General features: G+C 35.4%; 1 protein-coding gene across 2 annotated transcripts in view; it reads left to right on the plus strand.

Moving 5' to 3' along the window:
• The window catches only part of NCAM2 (neural cell adhesion molecule 2), a 283,919-nt gene that overhangs the window by 229,375 nt on the left and 32,751 nt on the right, over positions 1–21,793 (plus strand). For both annotated transcript variants that reach the window (XM_039556490.1, XM_039556494.1), the window contains exons 13-15: positions 5,151–5,270; positions 7,180–7,301; positions 16,307–16,487. In XM_039556490.1, the coding sequence (XP_039412424.1) occupies positions 5,151–5,270; positions 7,180–7,301; positions 16,307–16,487 (423 nt within the window). The remainder of the gene's footprint in view (positions 1–5,150; positions 5,271–7,179; positions 7,302–16,306; positions 16,488–21,793) is intronic.

Below are 21,793 nucleotides of genomic sequence, written 5' to 3' on the forward strand. Positions count from 1 at the left end.
TTGTAATGCTTTTCTGACAGAAATTTCACTCTGCCACTGCAATCTCAGATATATAGGAGTGAAGATGTTATTTCAGCAATGATATGTCTCAGCTACTTTGTTTCAAAGTAAATTTATATCCTGCTTCAGTTATATCTAACATCCTCAAGGGATTGAATTTGGAACTGGAATAACATTGTCCTATGCAGCAGATACTTCTCCAATCAGAGCAATGTGACAATGTGATATTTCTGTTAATTAACCTCATACAAGGTCCACTTTGGGATTAATGTAGAGGAACCGTACTGTTAATTCCCCTAACCTTCTTTTCCTTGGTGGTGGTTTATGTAATATATCACATACTTAGAAGGTTTCTGAGGGAATCACTTCAGTGAAAAGACAATTTAATATGCCAGACCTTTTCCCTCTCATTCTACTGTAATAAAGTAACATAAACAACCTACCAGAGAAGCAGCTGGGGAATCTGGTTTTGGTTTTACTGACTTGGATTTATAGTACAATTTATTTCACAGCAAATCTTGTGTTAGATCTTGCTTTCCCATGGTTCATTTTGACAGCAGCTAAAATTCTGTGACAATAAAAGGAACTTTTCTGGCTGAAATGCTTGCACACTGTATTTTAAATAATATGAAGTTCTGCTTTTTTTTTTTTTTCTATCTTATTTATTTCTGGGGGGGGGTTTGTGTACTGTGGTTTTTTTATACTGTGTTAGATTTGCTTGCGAATTACAAGAATCTGAATAATAAAAAGAAGGACTTTATATTTAATATTGCTTAAACTTCAGGATTATGGTCACAGAATAGGTTAAACTGAATTTTTTATTCAGTAAGGTTTAATTATTTTCTGTTGCTGTGTTTCTTTTTAAATTCTGGTTGACAAAATTAAAAAAAAAAACAACCAAACAACAATATCCGTGGTATACCTTGTCAAAAAATTGTTATAATTTTGAATTAAAGTCTTAATATATTATACTAAACCAAAACCGATATACGTGGTAACTTCTTGTTGTCATTATGTCCTCCAAGGGTACCTTGAGACTGAAAGTGTCACTTATAAATGGATAACACTAAGCTATGAGCTGTTGTGCATCATGTTAATTTATTAATTAACTAATTTAAATGAGATAATTTATTTAATTTGCAGAGTTCACAAGTGAATGTTCTGCTTTTCACTCTTTGGAGTATTCCTTTCAAATCTACTCCTCAATTTAACCAGTCACTACTTGAATAATCCCAGTAAAATCAACCTACGAAATTGAATTCTTCAGCTGAAGCTTGCAGATACTGTGATTAGAAAGACAATATCTACTGATTTGTCTATCTACAACTAGAAGAAAATGGAAACTTTCAAATGATACTCTGAAAGAAAGGGATTTCACTTTCAGTGTATCTGGAACTTGATATCCATCAACAAATATGCCAATGGCATAATGCACACATATAGTAAACAGTGGACTGTTTTTTTCACATTTATATGCTGAAAGTGAAAGTACTGTATTACTTTCAGATTATTATTTTAAATTTTTCAGCTATTACTTCAGTGATCACTGCAAGCTGAAATCAAAATATCCATTGTGGCCAGGGTTATTTTCCTGTCAGAAAAATTTATTTGTATATGGAAAGATGAATAAGCTGATTTTATACTTAGATACACACACAGACAAAAAAATTAACTAGTTTATGAAATATTTTCTTCCAATCTCAACATATTCTAAAACATGTGAAACTCCTACCAAGCAGTGAAATTTTCTGTTCTCTTAGATTACTCTTCAGTCCTGCACTTTTGTTACTCTCTGGGAGACAACTTCTTAGTCTTACTTAGTTACTCCAAGTATTCTTTGACAACTGGAGTATTTAAAGTATTCTCATCCAGACTGGTTCTTTTCTTTGTTTTTCAGAAGACCATAGTTATAATTTTTCCTACATATATAATATATGCATATTACACCAAGTAGGTCCAGTTTTTGAGGACATATTATGCTAACAGATATGGCTGAGTTAATTCCACAAATACAATTGCAAAAGTCATTGTATCTAGATTCATAGTGCTGTGCAGGGGATTCTAAAGTATACACTGATTCTTTAAATACTGCATATATAAGTAGCTTTATTCATTTCTATAGGTCCCAGGAGTGTTTAGAAAATCAGATCCTTAGGTTTCATGTAGTTAGCACATTTGCATTTTCTTAAATGTGGACTCATAGTCGTGCTTTTATGTTGTTTAAATTTTAAAAACATTTACAATAGCACTAATATTTGGTATGCCCTAAGGTTTATTTTCAGTGAAATTATTCATCCTTGGAAAGTAATCATGGCTGAAAGGCAAGTCAAATACTGTTGCTGCTTAGTTAAGTTTTAAATTTCATCTTAACAGAACTTAATGTTACGTCTCCAAATTCTATTCTTACCCTCATGATGATACATTATTTTTTCCTAAGATGATTATACTTTAGAGTTCAATATTTTAAAACCTCATGGAATGATAGAGCTAAAATGTGCTGGAAGATATACAATTCTACTGCTTTATTTACAAGAAAACAGTTATGTTTCAATGGCAAATTCATGCAAAATGTCCATAATAGAGTGTGAAATGTAGAAGTTACTGCTTTTCCAAATTCATTAAATCCCTTTAGCTTCACATTTAATGGAAACTCTGTCGAACTGCTGTAGAAACTAAAGAAATAGAAATTCTAATAAATCTGGACTGAAAAGAGTAACAAAGAGTGTGGACAGAAATAATTATGCTTTCATGGAATATATAACTTGAAAAGCAGGCCTAAAGCATCTAAAAAAGTACTCCTTTCTAATGAAAAAATTAGGCTCCCTAGGGACTGTGAGAGATACTACTGGCTCTTTTTTAAGGTATTACATTACTACATCCACTTATAAGACATTACAGCCCCTGCTTTGCCAGGCAAGACAAATCTGTTGTGCTCCTAGTCAAGCCCATCTAATTTCCATCCATTCCCCAGTATGAATCTGACAGATGGAGAGCTCATCACAGAGCCAGCAGTAAGCAAGCAGGCAATTGCTGGAGAGACAATAAAAGGAATCTTTCTTCTAAAGGCAGGGTAATGCTCCAAGAGCTCTGCATGGATCAACATTTCCAAGTGCAGAGTCAATATTGCTTTTAGTAAATACAGTATTATGATACTATTTATAATGTATTCCCATAAAGGTTGCCAGAGTCTAACATTATTTTCCTGGACTTTACTTCTAGATTTGCTGTTGCGTTCTTAGTGCTTTTTGGCAAATTTTACCTGTTTTCTGCTTCAGATGGCATCTTGAGGTAGAATCATAGAGCTACGTTGTGCAAATGATCACTGTCAGAAATTCATTCTTGATTTCTGAAATCATGTCCTAAATTCCCACCCCTTTGCTTCCCAAGTCTTTTTTGTTTTTGTTTGTTTGTTTTTATAATTTTTTTATTATTATTACATTTAATTTGTGTATTTCCATGCATCTTCTCTGAAATACGTACAAACCTGTCTAATTCTCTTTCAGGTCCTCAGTAGATAACTCAGATCTCTTCCTTTGATCATCATAGGCACCTGTCATTTTAGGTCTTGAACACACTGTTGAGCTGGTAGACCACAGCACCAGAAAGTCACCATGAATGTGCGTGTAGCTGCATTTTGGAGTGTAGATCGAGGACAGTTGATACTGCTGTCCATGAAGGAAAAATGGCAAGTTATGAACTGTATGAAGGTGGCTGGAACATGCATTATATGCCAGTTGCCAGTGAGGAGGATGGAAAATTCCATAATTTTTTTACCAGTTTCATGTCTCCTATGTGTGATGGGTTGACCCTGGCTGGATACCACTTGACCTCCACAGCCACTCTATCACTCACCTGTGCAACTGGACAGGGGAGAGAACATGTAACAAAAAGCTCGTGAGTTGAGATAAGGACAGGGAGAGGTCATGCATCAATTATCATCATGGGCAAAACAGACTCAGCTTGGAGAAATTATTGAATACATTATCAGACAAAATCAGAGCAGGATAATGAGAAGTAACAGAAATCTTAAAAACATCTTCCTACCACTTCTCCTTCCTTCCCAGCTTTACCTCCTCTCCCACAGAGAGTTGGGGAATGGGAATAATGGCCATTTCATCACACATTGTTCCTGCTGCTGCTCAGGGCATGGAGTCCTTCCCTGCTCCAGCTCAGGATCCCTCCCATGGGAGACAGTTCTCCATGAACTACACTGATGGTGAGTCCATCCCATGGGCAACAGTTCTCCATTAGCTTCTCCAGCATGGGTCACTCTTCCCCAGGGTCAGTCCTTCAGGCACAGGCTGCTTCAGCACGGTTCCCACACAGTGTCACAAGTCCTACCAGGAAACCTCTTCCAGCATGGGCTTCCCACAGGGCCAAAGCCTTTTCTCAGCATCCATCTGCTCTGGTGTGCGCCTCTTCCATGGGTTGCAGGTGGACCTCTGCATCCCCATGGTCTCCCACGGGCTGCAGGGGCACAGCTGCATCTCCATGGGCTGCACTACAGGCTGCAGGGGAATCTCAGCTCTGGCTCCTGAAGCACCTCCTGCCCCTCCTTCTGCACTGACTTGGGTATCTTGGGTTCCTTCCACATATCCTCATCCTGCTCTTCTCTTGCCACAAATACATCTGCACAATAACTTTTTTCCTTCTTAAATATGTTATCACAGAGGGTTAATGTCACTGATGGGTTCAGACTTGGCCAGCAGTGGGTCCATCCTGGAGCAAGCTGGGATTGGCTCTGTCGGACATGGGAGAAGCTTCTGGCACCTTCTCACAGAAGCCACCTCTGTAGCACCCTCACTACCAAAACCTGGGTGTGCAAACCCAATACACTGTGCTCACAATCTGAACATAAAATGTCAATCCCAATCAAGGTCCTTAACTGTTGCTTATTGCTTCTCTAACACTGACTTCACTATTCCTTCAGAAGTGTAACTTGCTCAGTCACAACAATGGTTCTATGCAGATGAAAAAAGGGACTGCTAGCACACAACAAAAAAGCTAAGTTTGAAACCAATGTACTGTCAGAATATGAGAGTTGTTAGTTTGTGAGTGAAGAAAGCACATTATGAAATTGCCTTACTTTCCTTTTTTAAATTTATTACTTCCTCAATTTTTATTCCCTTTTATTTTTTTCTTTCCTTTAGCAATGGTTGTTCTGAGCAATTTGGAACCAAATACAACATATGAGATAAAAGTAGCTGCTGTAAATGGAAAAGGGCAAGGAGAATATAGCAAAATTGAGATCTTTCAGACCTTACCTGTCCGTGAGTAATACTTGTGCTATTAAATGAAAATTATTACTGTTAGAATATCTCTAGATTTGAATTATGGTTCACTGTAGAAAATGTTTGAAGTTTATCATCTACTCCCCAGTGTATTACATGTTTCTCAGAAATCATGTTTTGTTATTCCACCCTCCCAAGAAGTATGAATGAACTTTAATTGGAGAATTTATCCCATTATCTTATAGTTTTGAGATTCAGAAAAGTCTTTGTTTAATATAAAAAAGCACAAACCATGAGAGATATTAAAATAAGGAATTTTTCTCATTAACACTCAAGATATTATGCACATCTAAGAGAAGTGAATTGGCCATATCTGGAGACATTTCTTCACTAAACTATGGTGCCATTGTTCTGCAATTATCAAGCCTCAAGCAGAAATCTTAAGCTGTGGAAGAAATGATGAGAATAAATTGTTCTAACTACAACTACATGCAAATGAGAAATTCTGTGAAAACAATTCTGTATTTATAGTAACTCAAGGCCAGAGATTCGCATTTAAATATTAAGGGAAAATGAAAAATATTTTTTTCAAATTATCTTTAAATAGAAACAATAATAAATAAATTAAATACAAAGAGAGAATAAAATCAAAGAACCTACCAGATGGCAGTGTATAGTAATCAAACAGACATACTGAAATACATCAGCAGCTACTGCCAGACCAGTCTGTCATAAATCTGTTGCAACTGAACTGTTTCCTGAGTAGGGCATTACTCAGTGTAGCTAATACTGGCCCTAAGGGAATGAACAATAAAAGTAATGTAACTACAAAGAATACAAAATATTTCTGTGATATGATATGATATGATATGATGTTATGTTATATTGTATTACATTATACATTTCTTCTGTCCCAAAACAGTAACTTGGCAGCTTTCACATTTCTTTTTCATTGAAGCATGTAGACATTCTAAATACATTCCAGGACAGATAAAAAGAATTTCTTATTACTCCTATCCATATACCTGATAGAAGAATATCAGAAACTGACAGACATTATATATACATATATGTTATCTGATAGAAAGTTAAATAAATTTTATGTTAAGATCTAAGTAAGTTTATCCTTATTTTATAAGTGATAAACACAAATAATACAATTATTTCTAAAGGAACTGTATCTCTCTGGGTGAATGCACATTTACAGATATTTTGAAGATAAGGCACTTCAGTATATGTTAATTTAGGATCTCCTTTAAAAAAATATAATAGGCATTTCACATAGAAAAGATAATCTGTGAATTTTTGACTACTAAAGGGTCTTAAAGTGGCTATTAATATTTTAGTTGAATGATTAAGACTACCTTTGTCTTCTCATTACAGCTAAGACATTTGGTTTTAGTTTTGGAAATAATATTCCCTACATTTACTCTCGATATTGACTTCTCTAAGACGAAGTTATTCTTAGACAATTTTTATTTAATTTGATGTGGCACATTTATTGGAGAGTAAATTTACTTTAAAAACTCTTTCGCAATTTAGAAATCTCACATGGGATTAAAGTTATGCTAAAGTTATGGATGCTTACCTGTAAGAGAGTGTCTTTTAAACTTCAGTGTAAGTAGCAGCTTACCAGCCTTGCTGAATTGATGACTAAATGATTTTGGAAGGAAATTACATTTTAAACTGTCAGAAGTCAGAAGGTCTCAAAGAAATGAATATTTCTTTCATACTTCATATAATTTTGTTTCCTTGTATGAGGAATCTATATTAGAACAATTTCAAGCACAATATTTAACACTCTTATTAAGGCTGTTTTGTAGTGCCTGGATGAATCATATTGATTTTAAGATTTTGATTAAAATGATTATGCACAATTTCCCAGCTGTAATTTAAGATTTATCTCACTGCTGAATTATTATTATGTACTGTTTTTTTCCTTGTCTAGGGGAGCCAAGCCCCCCTTCAATCCATGGACAACCAGAGAGTGGCAAGAGTTTTAAACTTAGCATAACTAAACAAGATGATGGAGGGGCCCCCATACTGGAATATATTGTCAAATACAGAAGTGTAAGTATTTCAGTTAACCAAAATAAGTGAATTATGCTTGTTAATACCTGATTTTAATGCAGAGAAAATTGTTGCTATTATATGAAATTTACCAAAGTGGTTTGTGTTCCAGAAAATAATTTTTTAAAAAATATATAGTATGTTTACTTTTGTGACTAGGTTGTAGATGCCAGATTATAAAATAAAAATTGAAAAAAAAAAAAGCACTCTGCTATTCCTAAAGGTATAACTGAAAATTCCTCCTATCAAGACACCTATATTCTTTTGTCTGTTGCATAGTAAAAGTGGGACATTCATGTTCAGCTTTTAAAAACACAGTAAATTAGCAAACATTAAAGTTACACACTTAAAGGTTGTTTAAACAGCAAATTTGTAATCTATTGTAAATGCACCGGTATTGATAGAAAGCTGTAGTGCTGTGTTCCATATTAATTGTAAATGACATTAATTAGCTGATCATGTTTCATATCATCTATCTGCCTGAATTCCAAGTCTCATCTTACAAAAGCCAAGTAATCAGCACATTGTTGGGAATTTCATGAGTTTCAAAGTATATATCTGTTGTTAGACAGCCATCAGGCAGAGTTTTTTGTCATTCTGTCATCTAGACAGCTCTGTTTTGGTGTTCTCTCATCAAATCTGGCAAATTTAGAAAACAGGCTTTTCTACAATGTATAATTTATTGAAAAAAGAAAAGTTGTGTGGGGTTTTTTTATTTATTATTATTAGTAATAGCTAAAATACATTTCCTGATGTACTGTGTTTAGGAATCATTGGGTTGAAGAAGTAGCTGCAGAGCTGGCAAAAGTGATGAGTTTAATTCCAAAGTGTGCATTTTTTTAGAAAATTTCCTCCTGTTCTTTCAGGAAAATTGTAGAACTTTTATCTGACTAGACCCAGTAAAAGAGACATCTTACCAGAGAAGAATTTCATGTCCATTAGGAGTGTCGAAAATCGGGAATGTAACATTGGATATCTAGGCATGTTAAATGGAAGGTAGTGAGGACAGTATTTATTCACAGAAAGCAGCAATTTTTGAGAAATTAACTGTAGAACCTGTTGGAATGTTACCAAAGAGGAAAAGACAGTTCCTTGTAATAGTTTTTTGTCACATTTCCTGATGTTTGCTATAATGTAACTTTTTGACTATAGTCCAGGGATTATCCGTGTGCTAAACCTGGTATGTAAAATTATTCTCCTGTGCTAGATATAACCAAAGAGGATTAGTAGCTCCAAATTAATTGAGAAATATTTGGTAGCACTCTTAAGAGTAGTCTGAGGGAATGACCAGAAGTTATTCTGCTATCACTGGTCCCTAAATCTTAACTGACCTTCTTAAATGACTTTCTGTCTAGTGAATACAGTTGATGTAAAAAAAAAAAAATTGCAAAGAAGACAAGGGTAGTAAAATACACAAGACAAGTTAAAAATGCAGTTTTGCAGGATTGAACTTCCTAGTTAGGTTACAACGCCTCTAAGTATTTACCACTGAGTACAAAATAAGCTGCTCAGAAATAATACATTCATGCAGCATATGGAATTTTATCTGTTTTTATGATTAAAATAAGCTAAATTCTTTTGGTTCTATCCCAAAAATTTTTGGAAATCTGATTTTGAACTATGGTTTTGACTAAGGTACAATATTATAGCATAAAAGATGACTTTTCACATGTGGTGTTGGAAGGTAAATGTGCAGTTTAAGCAGTAACTGGAAACTTAAAAGGTTGCTGAAGAAGATAGCTTTTACTTGGACCTTGAATCCTTAACTCCATAATCTTTCAACTGAAAAAGCAATTTGACTGAATTAAAGGCCTTCCTACAACTAAAGAAGCAGAATAATTTTATGGTGTTTTAGTCAGAAAGAATGAATGCTATTTAAAGTTCATAATTATTTGTTGACTGCTTATCTTCTATCTTCCCCATTGGTCATGTTAATTAGCTTTCCTGTAAGTCTTGCCAGCCTCATTATTAGCACCTGGACCAATGTATTTGCTTGCATTTTTGAAGAGCATATTTGACAACAACCAATACATCAGTGGCTTTTTTTTCAAAAAGTCAACTTGCCCATGTTTAAGTTTTATACAGATTTATTTTTTAAAACTGGGGGAAAGACAGCCTTTAAGATATTAAAGCAATGTTGCAGCCTGATTGAGGGCAATTGGTAAGTTATTTTTTCTGGAAATAATGTATTTCATTCTGTTGAATATTCCTTTCCTATCATCAGTTTCTTCATATTAAGGGCAGGAATTACTGGCTACAATCAGATAATAAGCAGCTTGACATTTTCTTTTGTATTCCAGAGAATTAGGTACTGTGCAATTTTTATGAGTAGCAGCCTCAATTTTTTTTCATGCTGTTGCACTAAGAAAGTCGAGACAGCCTGACAAAGCTTTGTTGATGGAGTCTGAGGCTGATGACATACGTTGGCTTCAGAGTTACCTTAGGAAAGAATAGGAAGGGAGAGAGTAAAACAAGGGAAAATTGTTCCCCAGTAACCAGCTGAAAAGAGCAGTGATGGGAATTTTCTAGGGAAGCATCCTGTCTGATGCCAGAGATGACCACCTGACCACAGTTCTCATAGGAAGTATATTTTTTTTGGTGGGGGCCAACTCAAGCCCCCCTTTTGTTCTTCCTGCTTTTGGTGCTTCCAGAGTTGGTTGGGGCACACATGATGACGTGCTGGTGTTTCACAACAGATGTGAAGCTTTTATCCATGTAAATTATGGAAATGTGTACTGAATTTGCAAATGGCTGTTATCTGATGGGGTATTTGCCAAGTACCAGAGTAATAAATTAAAACTGGGAGGGGAGAGTTGAGGAGATAGAGAGGACCAGGAGGAAGGAACATTTAGGATACAGGGAAGAGGCTGTCACAGCAGCTCAGGGCAGGCAGCTGACCAGGCAGAAGCAGAAAATAGAAAGGCAGGCTACAAAGCAGCCTTTGGAAAGGTTTGACACTGCTTAAACTTACTTCATAGTGATTAAAAAGAAAGTTCTGAACAGGTGTCTTAGCATTTCTATACTTCCAGGTCACAGAATACCAACAGTAAGCTAGAAAAAAAAAGAGAGTGGTGGAGGAATGGAGGGTTGTTTTTGTTTTTCCCTGGCAGGAAAAATTTTAGTAAATATTTGGAATTAAAACAGAATAATAAAAATAACACTCTTTTATGACTATAAACCTTTTGGTAGAAGCAAGAAAAATTGACTAAAGTGGCTGGTTTTTACAGACCTGATAGTTGCTCACCTGTTTTTGACCTGTGACAGGGTTACTGTTATTGCTCTGAATTTTGGCAGACAAGAGTTTGATAGTTTATGTGTTTTGCTCTGAAGCACATTCGCTCTTCCATCATCTGTGTTGATGGAGGACATGTTAATTTTGTTGCTTTATGGTGGGTTCTACAACAAACTTTATAAATATAGAATATTTTTAAGGAGATAATTTCTCATTTGCTCCCACTCTCAAATATCTACCGAGAAACAGGTAAATGCTTTTGCACATATAGGTTTCAGTCTACCTGCCAGATCCTCGGACTTTCTGTGCTTTTTAAAACCATGTACATTATCAGCTGTTGTGTGCTTGGTTCAGTATTTGCCCCGAACTTTATTACCCATATTAACCAGACCTAGAAATCTGCAACCTAGTGTAATTAATTCTTGTGAAATCACTGCTTTAAACTATCAGATTTTCTTCTGTGAGGATTTCTTGATATTTTTTCCTGCCAGCTTTCAAGGCAGTGTGGTATCTCCTGTCCATTTTTTTATCACAGGGACCACCATAATAAGTCTGTTTGAGCTGAGCTTTAAGCTCAACAATTTAGAGAGGATAGAGAATAAGGGAAGAGTTGAAGCGGGTTTGTTGGAGTGAGATCACCTCTGGACCCAGGCCCAGAGGAAAGCCAAAGCACAGGAGTTGAATTAAAACCTTTGGGTAAGCTGAGGTACATGAAGTCACACCAAAGTGAAATAGAAATACAGATTTTTAACTTTTAGTAGAAATGTATGCTAAGTGCTTTAAACATTGAAAAGCTTCAGCAAAGAAATCTTAAACACAGTTTTTACTGCTGCAGTGTTACCTTTTCACAGAATTTCTTTACTTTAGACAAAACATAGATAGAACTATACTGTTCACATTTTTCAGATAGAGTGTTCACATAAACAATACGAGCTGATAGAAGCTATATATGCGAATCTGTGTAATACCTATGTAACACTTGTGTAAGTCTTACGACTGTTAGACCAGGATAGGTTAAGAAAAGAAAAACTAGAATCATGTGTTAATCTTATTGGTCAATTAACAAATACAATCCACACTTCTATAAGTTTAGAGAAGAAGAAGCTGTTTCTACTTGCTGTTTGCCTGCTGCTGCTGCTGCTGCTGCTGTTACTGCTTGGCCTTAATATGTAACCCCTTTGAACTCTGCCTTCAGAAAACTGTGAGACTATGAAATAAAGAACTTAGCAGGACAGCAGCCTCTTCTGCTCTTTCACCCTCGTCCAAAAAAGGGAGGGTATCCCATCAAAAGCTCAACAGGGGTTAATCACTTTTTCTCACTTTTTATGAGATCCCAGAGAATGTGATTTTGGATACAATGTAGGATGACCAACCATTAAAGTGAAACATGTTATTTTCTAGACTAGTAAACTGATGCCTAAACAGTGGATGGGTTTTACTTCCACTGTTGTCAGGTGTGCCCTCAATTTTGAGAAGCAGCCAAGTCAAGGTAGACTGGAGTTTTACACTGCTCTTTTTAGTTTTTAGTTGTTTCTGTGGTTTTGTTTGTTTGGGTGGAGGGGGTGGTTTTGGATTTTTTTGGTCAGGGTATTTAGGTAGTTAGGTTACAGCTGTTTTATAAACCTAGCTCTTAGGTTCTTCTTAAATAAATTTAGCTGATGCTTATATTATGAAAAAATATGAAGCCAAAACTATATAAAGCCAATATATACACATATAAGATATAATGATGTGAGGATTTTGTGGTTGATATTTTTGGTGTTAATATAAGGCTTAAGAGTAATGGAAGTGGGCAGTAAAATCCCCAAAATTGTAAAGGAGTATTTCTGCATAGTATAAAACAAAAGAAGATGTAAATAAAGGAACAGTTTAATCTCTGAGGTTGCAGATCCCATCACAGTTTCTGTAAGTGGGCATTTGTTGCTTGATACTAATGATTACTGACGGTATTACTATTAACTCACCCCCAAATTAAACTACCATTTGTAATTTAGAAGCTTCATTCCTTTTGTTGTAGAACACTCTGTATATGGAGAGCTTTCTATAAATTTTAAGTATTAATGACAGAACAACCTAATAAGGTACAAAGTGATCTCTTATGGTTCTCTCTTCTGCTCCTTAAGCTACCATTTAAAGGATCTTATATTAAACAGGGAGATTTGTGGGAAGATTTACCTGGCAGACCCATGATTTGTCTTCTCATCCCTCTTTTTCCATTTCTACACTTACAGTAAACCAAATGTGGACACATTACTGAGCTCTGCGTAGGAGAAAGTACTTGAAAATGGAATATAGCTGAAATAACAGCTACAATGAAGGACATTGAAGTTCTTTTTTTTTTCTTTTTTTTTTTCTTTTTTTTTTTCTTTCTTTAAGAAGCCGTAAGCAGACAGTACTCTGGAAGATTTCGTCTGTTTGTCTTTAGAACACACCTTGCTTTCCAGATACTTTATTCCTCTTCCTCCTAACTTGTGTTTGTCACTCTTCATAAAATGCTTTCTGTCTTTGCACTCATGCTTGGACTTCATTTCATTTAGCTCAATTCACACAGTTGGCTTCAGTTTCAACTAAATTATGGTATCTCTGGCATAGAGTATGCAGGTATCCTGTTACATTCCAGCTCATTCATTATTTTTCATCTGACCAAATTATGGAACATCCACCTTTTCACTTGTTCTGTCTGCAGAAGTTCAGCCTCATACAGAAATGTACAGTTTTCCTTCCAAGTCCTAAGCTCATTCTATTCATCACATAGATTTTTGCAGTTTGTTTTAAAAATATAGTCATATATCTGTTTGCAATACTTTCTTTTTCACCTGCAGGAACTGTATTAGTCTGAATCTTTAGTTTCCAATTCAGTATATTTTTTGTCGTTCTGTATTTCTGAAGCCCTTTGGAATTCCCCAGTATATTCACATGGTGTCTGCGCACAATACTGAGATCATGTAGGGAACTTCTGATCCCTCTCATGTTGATATTCTTTGGAATCTATCTGTATTTTTTCTAACTCCTCCCATACCTCACCAATTTAAACAGCAATTAAAATACGGTGCTACGTACCACTGCTATTCCTAATGTCACTAAGGAGTATTTTCATATGCATGTTGCAATCAGTATTAGCTCCTTCTATTTCAGCAGTGCTATGCAAAAAGATAATTTGTAAAAGGAGTGTAGTATAGTGACAATGTAAGTGGATTCACTCAGGGCGAAGTCAGGTGATTGTTACGATCCGGTTTAAACTCAGAAAAGCAAAGCAAGCTAAGTCTCTGTGCATAAACTGGAAGGAAGTTAGAAGGTTCAAAATATTCCCAGAAACAAGATTAAAACCAAACAAGGTTAGATGTTGATGCCAAAAAATGGATGTATTTTATTTAACAGTAAAGGAGGCAAAGAGAAGGGAAAAGAAAGAGAGAAAGAAATGGAAAAAAGAAGTGTGTGGGGGGGTGGGGGAACAGGGAGAGGTGACAGGGGTTAGGTGGAAGCAAATCACCCATCTGAGGGTCCCAACGACGTCTCGTTGCTTGCCTCCATCTGGTCTGCTGGTGGTGTGGCCACGCCGCCACACATCACAGAGTACAGAATCTCGTGGATTAATATAAGCTGCGGGCCAGGTGGGAATGCCCATGTGCCTCTCTTGCAGGGGCCAGCTTGACACTGTTCCTTGCAACACTGAGGGTCTGCTGCATCATCTCTGGTGCAGGGTCTGGAGACCCCTTTGAGGGGGGCCCCTGTGATGGGCCATGTCACCCCCTTCTGCTGTGGATAAGCTTCCCTCCCCTGGTGAGGACCCCTCAGCTGGGCTGCTCTGCACAGTTGGAGGATGGGCAGTCACTGCACCTCTGACCGGAGGCTTTTCCCAGATACCTAGAGCCTCTCCTCCCCTCACCCTGTGGTGCAAGGGTCTGTTTTAGCCTGGCAGCTGATATCCCTGGGGCTGTGGTCTCCACCTTGGAGGTGTTAAGCTTGTGCTCAGTGAATGTCTCCATCCCTGAGTTGTTACTTTATCTTATCTTCATCAGTGAGCAGTGTAAGGCCTCACTCTGGGCCCCATTCAGGGTGCAGTAGTCTTCTTTGCTGCTTTTGTAATAGTTTTAAAAGTCCTTTAAGAAAATGTTTAAGTCATAAACTATAATATTTCAGTCTCTGACAGTGATTGCAATAGAAAGTATCCATCACAATATGGGAAAATATCCTTTACAGGAAATTCCATTTTCACTGTATGATGAACAAACTGTTTTTACTCCAGTGCATTTAGTTTTTTTCATGATTTGTAATGGATCTACTATTCTGATGTTTTTCATTAGTCTACCACTGCACCAAGTAGGAGCTTTCACCTGGATGCAAATGCTCCTGAAAACAAGTTTTGTTGGATTTTAATCATTCTCAGAACTATCATGTGACAATACCAATGCTAATGCAGAAAAAGCGGGAAAGTTTATGAAAAGGTGAAGTCAGTACAGAAAAATTGTCAATCCTCAGAGCTAATAACAAATAAATTACTGCAGCAGTGTACATCAGGGAGGTTAGTCTGTCTTCTATTTTCTGAAGACTGGGGACAAAAAAGAAGTAAGTCATAAGGAGCATGATTGGTCCCTGAACTCTCTAAATTAGACGCTATTTTCTCTGAGACCTGTATCAGCAAAGCACAAGATGCTTCAGTAAAGAGCCTAAATACAAGCTGCTGAGTAGTTTGCAGCTGTACTTCCAAGTAGTGTAAATTTGTTTGGCTTTAAATTCTCCTGTATGGTTTATACCCACTGATTGGGTCTGTGTTGCTGTATGGGTTTGATGGCCAGGATTTGTCTCTCAAGACATATTTTTTACCATGTTATTGTACCTCAGTGTCTCGTAAGAATAGGACTGCATGGGTTCTTACTGGCTGTTATTGGTTGTCCTTTGATCAAGATGACTTTATTGTGTGACGGTATATATTGTTTTATCCTTCTACCTATTAGTAATTGTGTCATTTCTACTTACATAAAAAATAATTAAATGCATTTTGCACTCAAAGGAGCAATTGCAAAGGTAAGAACTCCAGATTTATGAAATGCCAGAATTGTGTTTGCAACCTAAGTTCTCATTTGTTCCTTTTATATAGATGTCTTAATTACCTGAACTATGAGAAATTATGAGAATCCTTTTTTGTCTAGAACGCTGTCTTAAAGATTTGCATATATCCACTCACAGGTATAGGCATAGTACTTCATACTTTCTCAATGATGTTTATATTCTTGCATACAACCAGGTTTTCAAAATGTTCCTATATTGCTACAATTAGTGTATATTTTCATTAAATAACTGATGTATGATATAAGCACAGCTGGACTCATGAACAATTTAAGACTCGGTTTAATGGCAAATTTCTTTGAATGAACATTGATCAAAATGTAATTGAAATGTCTGTATAAAATAAATTTCTTACATAATTTATGCTTAGTGTTTTATGATATAAATATAATAAAATGTAAATATAAATATTAAATATAATGCTGTTCTATAAGATAAAAATCAGTATTCGAGCAAAGAATAAATTGAAGCCAAAAAGTTTAAAAGGATTGACCACAAAATTCTCTAAATCCACATTGTGAAAACATGATAAGGAGTGGTCAAAACTGTAAAAAACCTGAGTACTCAGAACTCCAAAATTAGATTATTTCAATGTTCATAACCTCTGTAAAGGAAACTCCATATTTTTGTGCATCATGTAGATACAGACTTTAACATATAGTACAAGAGTTTGGGAGAATTGAAACAAATATTTTCATCTTTACAGAAAGATAAGGAAGACCAGTGGCTAGAGAAAAAAGTACAGGGTAGTAGAGACCACATCATCTTAGAGCATCTTCAGTGGACCATGGGTTATGAAGTACAAATCACAGCTGCCAACAGACTGGGTTATTCTGAACCAACATTGTATGAATTCAGCATGCCACCAAAGCCCAACATTATTACAGGTAAGTTATTTTCATCATGTTTTCTCCCCATGAATTATTTCCAACTCATAGTACACTGTGTGTAGTTGAGCATAAGGTAGCTGAAGTCTTGAACTGAAAAAACCATGAGACATCAGACTTTATTATCAGCAAAAAATTTGATTCAGGAAACTTAAACGGGACCCTGTCTCCTTGTAATGGGACCCTTTTCTCTTAGTAATAAAGTAATTTTTAAGTATAGAAGAAACATTGGTTCTTCAACCCTGTTGATGGCACTTAACAAGAAATACAGTATTTAAGATACACCTGCTTTTTAAGTTGCCTTGTACTGCCTGTTGTCTGGTTCAGCCAATTATTTGCTAGAATTCTTAATTTCAGTCCCATCTCTACATGTGCTTTGAGCTACACATGTAATAAAGGCATTTATTTTAGTGTCTGATGAGGTTAAGTCTTCAAATAGTCTTGTTTAGACACTGTCTGAATGATTCATTCTAACATGGTGACCAAACAGTCTTCTGTAAGGTTGATTTACAAAATTTGAAACGTATAGAAACTTTGTTCGTATTTTTAAGTGTGTAAATAGGAAGGTTTGAAATTCCATGTAAGAAAAGCTTCATTTTAGTTGAGTGAGTGTATGAGTTTTAATGTTTCCTAAGATAAGGCTTTATTTTGATGCAAAAATGTTATATTCCTTAGTTAACAATAAACCTAAAATAAGGTAATTTCTGAAGTATTATGGGTAATTTTAATTTTTATAAAGCAAATGGTATGAGGAAGAGATTTCAAACTTTTAATTGAAATTATGAGCTGCTATCTTTAATTTCCAAATTAGATCAGTGTCATCATTACCATTTGAAAAATCCGGTTCTAAATCCTCTAACATAGTATTTTCTGATTCCCATTTTTCAAACTGTTAGAGTATTAGGATCAGCAAAAAACTTGCCAAACAAATATAATGGCAAATATATTAAAATGTAAACCATATCAGTACCTGTATTTCAATATGAACACCTGACTAGCATCGATCTAGCATTGGTACAGTGCCAATGAGCTGGAATGAGTCATGGACTAGTGTGCCGCCAAAAAATTTTGAAATAACTGGCTATTTTTTTTCTTGTCTAATGTGAGTTTTCTTCAAATATATTTTCAGGAAAGTTATCTCAAGATCTCTGCAACATTTTTCAATATTCCATAGCAGTATTTTTAATATTGAGTATCGTTACTTTTTATTTATAGCAAACACATTTGTAATTCATTCACAGACTCAGATCTAGTTCTAGTACAAATATTTGTTTTATGCACTTGAATTGAAGTAAAGTTGATTTGCATCTTGATTGAAATTCAGGGTCTCAATAGGTTCTGTGTCCTTTGTTTTTAAACAGGCAGGGCCTTGTGATTGCCATCATTCAGAAATAAAATTTCCCATGACTGAAAAGAAAAGAGAAAAAGAAATGTAGGGAAACTTATTGTCCCAAGGAAATGAAAATATTTTTCTGGTAGAAAAATAAGTAAAATCTCACTTAGGGAAGGGATAAGCCATTTTTCAATTTTGTATATTTGAAACAACAATCTTACTTCTTTTGCAATGCAATCTAACTTTAGCCTGTCATAATTATATAAACTCTTCCATCTTATTGCCGCTCCTGCTGTAAGAGAGAAACTTAATTTTCCTCTGTAAACTATAACATAGGTGGTGTCTAGACATTCAAGTAAAAAGTAGCCTAGTTAATTTAATTTCAGAAGAAAGATAGAACATTTTCTCTCTAAAAACAGTTTTATGGTTACTTAGGGGCTTTTTGCTTTCAGTGCTCTCCCGTAACCTCTAAGCAGTTGTAAGAAGTCTGTTACACTATTTAGCTTCAAGTCTTCTTTGTATGAATCATTACTGCAATTATGATTGTGGAACTAATTAGTTTCCTTGACAACTGTTCTTTCAAAGCCTGAAAAAGAGTGTGAAATTCCCATCATAAGGACATTCTGTAGGCAATTTTTAAAAGTATGTCAAAAGACACTTAGAATCAGTGGGACACTAAAGTCATATTCATGAGTCAGCATGATTATCTTGTTTTGAAATGGCATAATATTATTATCACAATATAATATTATATACAAATATACATAATGCTGCAAAAATATGAATATAATCTATTAAAACTTGATAGATTTTGTGCATAAAAGGCTTAAGTTTGAGCAGAAATATTATTTCTGCTGTCAGTTAACTCTGATGATGCACTATTTGTTTGAGGCTTTGGTATTAACAGCTAGGCATCTACAGATGACTTTGAAAAAGACCATAGGCAACAAGAATGAAACTAGATAGACTTTTGAATGAAACCTGCATGATTTGTCCTGTGCTCACTTAGTAGCTACAGTAACTGAGGTTTCCTTTCATATTATTATTGTAATTATTAGAAAAGCCTCTAAGACTCCTGAAAGTTTTCATCTGTGTTTGCCTAAATCTCTGGCACTTCAGCTGAACTGAGTGTTTATCTCTGGCTCTAAATTTAAACAGAAATAAATCTGTAGACCCTATGAATGCAATCTCATAAATATTACTTTTCCAAAGAGAATTTTGGAATTCCCTAAGTATCTTGTTGGTTAGCTACATATAATATAATATCCTGGTGACATGTGTGCAAGCTAGTGCAATAAATCAGAGAACTGAAGGGAGATGGAGGCAAGGATATGTTGGTTGTCCTTCAGTGGGTGCTTAGCAGGGAAATAAGAGTTGTCACAAGAAATAAAACTTTGCTTCTAAATGCTGCAGAAGGAGCTTGCTTGTGCTTTCAAAAGCCACTGGATATCAGGCAGAAGTAGTAATCCCTGGAGACAGGAATTGGAAGCCAAAACTCTACTTGTGTGATACACAACTCCTGTGGGCACTGAATCCACAGCTTCTGCTTCCTAGGAAAGCATGCAAGTACCAGCTCCTGGCTGCAAGTCATATTCCATGATAATACAATATGATGATCTTCCAGTAATAGACTTAGGTCTGGGAAAGAGCTTGAGACTGCAAATTGCTCTCTGGCATCAGGGAAGTGCATAAATGAGACAGACATTCCTTTAAATTTTCACATGGTTGGCCTCAGCAGCCTTCAACTGTAGACCTACTTTATTTCATATTGTCTGCTCCTAGGCCTGTAACACAGTGTCCATTCACTGAGTCACCCACATTTGTGATTAGTTCCTCAGAATTTGTAATCCTTTTAATGAAAGTTTCCTGGTTTTCTGAAGGGTTTATCAATGGAAACTTGCACTGACTTTGAGAAATACCCAGCAAACCTTCTTAAAACATTTTGCTTTAAATAACTGTATGTATAAATTTATTCATGTATGCATATACATATATATATGTATATTAGTGAATATTATATCTCTACATATATAAACACACACCATTTTCTTTCCTACTTTTTGGAGTTATTTTTTGTGGTCACAATTCTATATTTGTATTTCACATTTCACTTAGGCATATGAACATGTATTTTAGAATCATGCTTGGAGAAAAAGTGACACAGTCTTAAATGTAGTAGTTTATGTGTTCCAAAATCTCACTAGGGATGTCAGTTGGAAATACTTGCAGGCAGGTACAATACTAACCTCAGTGTGTTTGCCTCTGAGTTAAGTATTTATCACACTTTTAGTGCTGATTTGTAATATTTTAGAAAATTTTCTTCTGGCTTCTCTGTACTTTTAAGCTTCTAGTCCTGTGGGATTCTCAAAGGAACTGTATGCTTTAGCTCTTTATCCATGTTAGGAGAGCATGGACTAACCTCTGCAACCATAAAAACCCCAAACAGCCAAAGTCCATTAGCTCCCAGAGCTGACTCTACAACCCATGTGTATGGGCCCTTTCACTCTTTCTCTACAGGGAGAAGACAGGGATCCTGTCTTTGTACCCCACAGCTGCTACAAAAGGTGTCCAAGTCTGTTGTCATTCTGAACCATTACTGTTGCAACCTAAAAACACACGTACAGGTTTATACTAAATCTTAAAAGAAGATGGATGAAGGTGCTAAAAAAGATACTTTCTGAAAGTGTTAAATATATTTTCAGAAATTAGCAGCAGATTTATGCAGGTGCCATCTTCCAAAGGCTTTTATCCAGCAGTGTTGTTACTTTGAAAGGGCAGTAGATATATTAAAAATGGTTACAACTTCATTATCACAGTTTTTTTTCTTCTTCACTAGAAGTTAATAACTCGGTGCAATAGTGGGAAAATGGAAAAAACATTTGGGGATAACAAGAACCTCTTAGATCCATTTTTCTCACTTTGTGATATTGGTTGTTTGAGGGGGTTTTTTTGTTTCCAATACTGCATGAACTGTAAGAATAATTTTTTATTTCCATGCCTGGAAATGTTTTAATCCCTTGAACATCTCATTTATCTTTTTTTTCCAAGTGTGTGTATCACCACACTTTAAATCATATAGTGGAAGGCAAAAGAGGCACAATAATACATAGTATTTTCTCTCATCACCACCAGTAGAAAAGATGATAATCACCTTGTCAAACATGATTTTTATCAGTAGTTTTTTACAAAAATACAACAGGATCTGCAGTGGTCTGGATGTGAATGAAAAATAAAAGTAGATCTTATCATTGCTTCAGGTATGTGTATATATATTTGGGTTTCATTAAAAGTTAAATTAGGAGAATTACGGGGACTTTCAGTCTTCTATATTCTCTTTCCACAGAAAAAGCTAGAAAGGCTGCCAGTAGGTACTTGAGCCAGAACCAAATGTCATTACTTGTGGCTTACAAATTGCCTGTTTAAATGTCCATGAAAAAAAATGCAGAATTTTTCAGGCTTGTCCTGATTTTAAGTCTGTGGTTTGTGATTACACTCTTTCTCTGTGTGTGTGTGTCTCTGTGTATGTGTGTGCATACACAAACATCCATCAGTTTGTGGCTTCTAATAACTTTTTAGTATAGTTAACAATTTCACTAAATTTGTCAGAGAATGGAGGCTTCAAAATTAAAACATTCCTGTAATTTTTTATAAAGTGTTATCTGACAATAGAAGTAAAATTATCTGTAGCATAGTAGGCAAAATATTATATTAAACCCTCACACACTTCTAAATCCTGGAATGATTTGGAAAAGAGTAGTTGAAACTTTGTGACCCTTGATCCTTACACCAACCTGGAGAGCAGCAGTAAATTTAAACCACAAAAGAAAAACACAGAAGAAGTTTGAAAGATTTTCACAGGTAAAATTTCCATTCCACAGATCTGAAATTTTAAGTCAATAATTAGTATCTCTTTTGTATTGATGCCATGAAGATTTTTGCCTTTTCTTTTATACCCCTGTTATACCTTTTTACA

The sequence above is a fragment of the Corvus cornix genome, chromosome 1 (assembly GCF_000738735.6).
Source record: "Corvus cornix cornix isolate S_Up_H32 chromosome 1, ASM73873v5, whole genome shotgun sequence".
Classification (NCBI taxonomy): Eukaryota; Metazoa; Chordata; class Aves; order Passeriformes; family Corvidae; genus Corvus; species Corvus cornix.